The sequence below is a fragment of the Alexandromys fortis genome, unplaced genomic scaffold (genome assembly GCF_014885135.2).
Source record: "Alexandromys fortis isolate MF-2015 unplaced genomic scaffold, M_Fortis_MF-2015_v1.1 scaffold_339, whole genome shotgun sequence".
In the NCBI taxonomy this organism is placed as follows: Eukaryota; Metazoa; Chordata; class Mammalia; order Rodentia; family Cricetidae; genus Alexandromys; species Alexandromys fortis.
The window spans coordinates 111,833-117,162 of record NW_026068234.1 but is presented as its reverse complement, the minus strand read 5'-3'; the positions used below and the strand labels follow the sequence as shown (position 1 = coordinate 117,162).

The 5,330-nt window shown below is 40.3% G+C and overlaps 1 protein-coding gene across 1 annotated transcript; it reads right to left on the bottom strand.

The window, feature by feature from the left end:
- Positions 1-3,745: 3,745 nt before the first annotated feature.
- Positions 3,746-5,086, bottom strand: LOC126493792 (tubulin-specific chaperone E-like). The gene is given in 2 exon segments (XM_050130897.1): positions 3,746-4,709; positions 4,711-5,086. Coding segments are annotated over 2 exon segments (1,245 nt in total). The 5' UTR covers positions 4,992-5,086.
- Positions 5,087-5,330: the final 244 nt, after the last annotated feature.

Genomic DNA, 5,330 nt, shown 5'->3' with positions numbered 1-5,330 from the left:
GGGAAATGGGAGGCGGTGGTGGGGAAGAGACAGAAATCTTTAATACATGAATAAATAATAAAATAAAATAAAATAAAAAATTACTCCAGTAACCATAATCTATTCTGAAGTTTGTATTTCAAACATATGCATGTGTGCACTCATTCCACTTATAAGGACGGTCAGAGCAAAGCAACTCTAAATAAGAGGCTACAGTACACATTTAACTATCCATATAAATTATTTTATAAACATGGAAAGGAGTACAGTATAATTGGAAAAAATGTGTGACAATATCACAGTAAAAATCTGTCTTTTAGAAAATGTAGTTTAAAGAAGGGAGACAAAGTTTACCTACAGAGTCCCCTTTTTCATGCCTATTAATTCATTTCCTCAGAGTTTAAAACTTTCCAAAGATGTCTGGGCATTGGAAAAAAAACCTCTCAACTTGTCCAATATTCATCAAGGCCATTCACCTAACTTCCCAGTCTTAGCATTGGCCCTTTGTGCCTTCTGCACTCCTCCTTGTGACACTAAAGGCTCACAGTGATGCTTTCTTCCAAATTACTCCTAATTGCTTCAGTGGATTTGTTCTGGGAATGTGGACACCTTTATACTGACATGCAATTGGTGGAAAGTCATTTAAAAGTTTTCTCAACTCCCTATGTAGATGATGGTATGGATCTGGAGTTGAGCTGAAAATCACTCCTGTCGCAAGACAAAAGACCTGGGAATAATAAACGTATACATCAGGGCCCAGAGTTCACCTCAACAAACAGACTCAGCCTTTCAGCTTGGCACTTGCTATTGAGTCATCACATAGTATGCAGATGAGAATTGTTTTCATGTCACAACACGGATAATTATAAACTTAAGACTTACATGAGTAGGGGACTTGACTGTATTGTGTTGAGAACTGAGACTTGAGAATTCTTTAGCAAGAATTGGAGATTGTTTACTGCTGGATACAGACAAGCCTGTTGTCCACCTGTTCTTGTAAAAATTTCCTCACATATTTAAGTTGGAATTCTTCTCTTTATGTATTCATGCTTTCTTTTATCAATTTATTCATTGCTTTCTTCTTGTAGTTTCATTTTACCTATGATGAAAATTTGTTAAATTTCTACCCCTAAACAAGAAGTTATTTAAACTGAAACCCACTAAGAGAAAAATACACCAGTTTTCTTCAGTGGAGTGGTGCTGTATATTAACCACACCTAAGGGCAGGTTTTATATCAGGAATAGTTAGAATATAATCTAACACAGATTATACTCTATATTATTTTGATGATTTTCCCCATTTGCTTTTGTTGTTCTTAAAAAGGAGAAGGAAAATAAAATTAGGTGAGTAGGGAGTAGGAGAGGATTAGAAAGAATTTGGGGACTGTGGAAGATTGTAAGAGAAGCCTTCTGGAAAGTTGGGAATCTATCTACTTGGAGATCCATGTGTTAGTATCCAGGCACACCTGGCCCCACCAGGTGTGCTACTCTTGGGCATAGACTTGCAAGATTATTCATCTGACAACAGGAACACTTGCTATGCTCATTGTGACTCCATTCATTGTAACCAGAAACTTGAAACAACCTAGTTCTCCTTCAACAGAAGAGTGGGTGCAGAAAATGTGGTATATTTACATAGTGGTATATTACTCAGTTGTTTAAAAATGGCATCAATTGTGCAAATATCACATTTCCTTTTGATGTAGGAGTGTCTTCTATTTGTTGCTTTCATTAATCAAATTTCATTAATCAAATATTAATTAATTCATTAATTAATAAAGAAAACTGCTTGGCCTGATAGGTCAGAACATAGGTAGGCAGGAAAGATAGAACAGAATGCTGGGAAGAAGGGAAGTGAGTCAGATGCCATGCTTCTTCTACCCAAGATGGACGGTGGTTAGAATCTTCCCGGCAAGCCAACCCTTTGTGGTGGTACACAGATTATTAGAAATGGGTTAATCAAGATGTGAGGGTTAGCCAATAAGAGGCTAGAACTAATGGGCCAGGCAGTGTTTAAATGAATACAATTTGTGTGTTGTTATTTCGGGTGTAAAGCTAGGTGTGCGGGAGCCAGGCAGGACAAAAAGCAGACCTGCCCACAGCTCCTTCTACTTCCTTTATCCATTCTTCAGCCAAGGGGCATTTAGGTTGTTTGCAGGTTCTGGCTATTACAAATAATGCTGCTATGAGCATAGTTGAGCACATGTCCTTGTGGTATGATTGAGCATCCTTTGGGTATATACCCCAAAGTGGTATTGCTGGGTCTTGAGGTAGGTTTTTAATGAAGTACTACACAGCAGAAAAAGATAATGACAACTTGAAATTTGCAGTCAAATGGATGGATCTAGAAAATACCATATTGCGTGAAGTAACCCAGACCCCGAAAACAAATTTAATATGTATTCACTTATACGTGGCTTTTTGATATAAAGCAAAGAAAAACCAGCCTATAATTCACAACTTCAGAGAACCTAGACCACAATGAGGACCCTAAGAAAGTCATTCATGGATCTAATCTATATGGTAAGTAGAAAAAGACAAGATCTCCTGAGTAAATTGGGAATGTGGGGATCATGGGAGATGGTATAAAGAGACAGGGAAGGAAGGCAGGGGAGCAGAGAAAAATACATAGCTCAATAAAAACAATAAAAATGGCATCAAGAAATTTGCAAGAAAATGGATGAAGCTAGAAAAAAAAGTCACGAATGAAGTAATCCAGACCCAAAATGATAAATATGGTGTTTGTTCCCTTATAAGTAGATATTAGACATTAAGTAAATAATAACAAAGCTATAATTCATACACATAGAGATGTTAGGAAAAGAGGAGGAATCTAGGAATGACTGATGGATTTCCCTGGGATGGAGAAATATACTAGGCTTTACAGGTAGGTTGGGTAGGTGGGAACAAGAGTGAGGGAATCAGATGGGGAGGAAGATGAGGTTCAGGGAAAGAGTGCAAAGAGAGACTTCTGGAATTGCTGGGCATTTGTGGGTGGTGAGAAAGGTAATACAGTAGAAACATACTGGAATTTAGGAAGGCAGTCCTTTGAGGACTCCTAGTAATGGGGGATCCAGAGTCATCTCCTGCCACGAGGTATGGCTTATGGTGGCAGGACTAGGTTCCATTTATAAGTTGTTTTTCAAGGGGGTCCCATGGAAATCCCCCAACTACCTGGACTGTTGCTGACACAGGGAGTTATTCTCTGTAAACTTACTGTGAGGCCCCAGTGCTGAGGACAATACCCACACATATCATTGAACATGGAGAAGGAAAGCTGGTACCTGCACGGAGCCTTCACCCTACATCCCAATCTCTTTGGTACAGGATGATACTCTGCAGGACACAAAAAGAGGAATGTGGAGACCAACGAAATCACAAACCTTTGACCTTTAATCTGTTCTGCCTCAAAAATATGCTAGGATGACTGTGGCACAAAGTTGCTGAAGTAGCCAATGCATACCTGACTTGACATAAGGCAACAAGTCCTGAGAATGAGCCCATGCCTGACACTGCTTGAGTAAGCAAGGGACAGAGACTCTGTGGCCAGAGACCTAAGGGAAAACCAAACACCACTGGTTAAGAGAAAAGGTATCTATACAAATGACTCCTGATGATATTCTTCTGTTCTCATAGAGATCTCAACACTCAGACTTTTCAGTGTTGTGATTTTAGAGGACTTTAGACTTTAGAATTTTTTTTTAGTAATCAAAGCCTTTATTCTATATACAACCAAATGGTCCTTTCCCAACAAAACATTCATCCTTTATGAGAGAAGCTGGTATCTAGGGTGGGCCAAAAGAAACTCTGCATTTGGCCTGTTTTTGTCTGGATCCGTATGTCCGCCAGCCCTTTTCCATTCATTTCCAAAGGCTTTTTGGTAGTCAAGCTCAGCTCCACGCCTTTTGTCTGGAAGAATCTCACTTCTGTTTAGGGTCTTCAGCTGACCAATATTGGCAATGATGATTTCCTTTGCTTTGTTTCCTTCAGTCATGGGGTTTCTAGTACAGGACAAAGCCTGTAGGTTCTGTAATTTATCTAGCTCATTGATAAATGACCAGTCTGATATTTTGTTGTCATTGACTACGAGGTACTGCAAAGACGGGAACATGGATGTTTTGCACCCAATTCCAGCATCCGGAAAATGTATAGAAGAAAGCCCAGTGTCAGAAATGAGTAGGTGTTCTAATCTGGGAAGATATGCTATGAGGCACAGCTGACTTTCATCAATGGCTGGGTTAGAGGAAAGGTCTAGTAACCTCATCTTCTGCAGGACGTTCACTGGCCTTTCTGAAATGGAAATACTGTTAGACTTGAGGTAGAGTTCCTCGAGAACTGGCCATGAAGGGGCACAGCGCAGCACCTCAGCCCACGTTACTCCCATTTTATTTAGGACTAAAATCTTCAGATTAGAAAATGCTCCAGCTGGAGTTGGTGAGTCAGAGGGAAACTGTAGTTTATTTTCACTGAGATCGAGATCCTCCAGGTTGGTGAGCTGCTCTGCAATAAGAACCACTTCATCCCAAGATGACAACAGGTTTTTGGACAAATTAACAACTCGAATATTGGGACAGGCTTCAGCAATTCTTCCTTGTTCACCAGCACAACTCACAGCACACTTCCACAGGGAAATGTCTTTCAGTGCTCTCAGCTGACTCTGCTTCTTTGTGATACTGTCAAAACCAACAGTTTGCACTTGTTTACTTCCAAGTTTTAAGGAACTTGATTTTCCCGTCATCATCAGCATAACGCTTCTTAAGAGCAGTAAGAAAGTCTACTCCAAAATTAACTTTGTTTGGACGAACAAAGGAGCCTCCTGTTGGGTGCCTGCATTTAAAATACATAGTGCCTTCATGGCTCCCATCATGCTTTCCTCTCTCTGGATTGTCCCATTCAACTCCTAACCAGAGTCCTGCCACCGGAGGAACAGCACCACAAAAGCGCACAGTTGCAAATTCCCCATTAACTTCAACTCTTCTACCAATGACGTCTAACGGCACAACGTCACTCATTATAGGACAGCAGGAATCCAAAATGCGAGATCTGCCTCAGCCCGTGGGTCTGCACCGCGAGCCCCTCCCGGTGCCTGGGCCACTAGACTTTAGAATTTTTGATTTCTGCACTTCCAGCCTTTTTTGGGATTGTGGCATTTAGGGTTCTGTCTTTTGTGCTGATTTTTTCGAAATCAGACCACAGTCTTTGTGATTAATAACTCAACATATTAATTTCAGGGCACCCAATTCAACCTAACAAATAGATTGCTTGTAGAAAACCAGTCATAGTGGGTGTGGTAGTTTAAATATGATTGGACCCCATAATCTCATAGGGAGTGGTACTATTAGGAGAGGTGG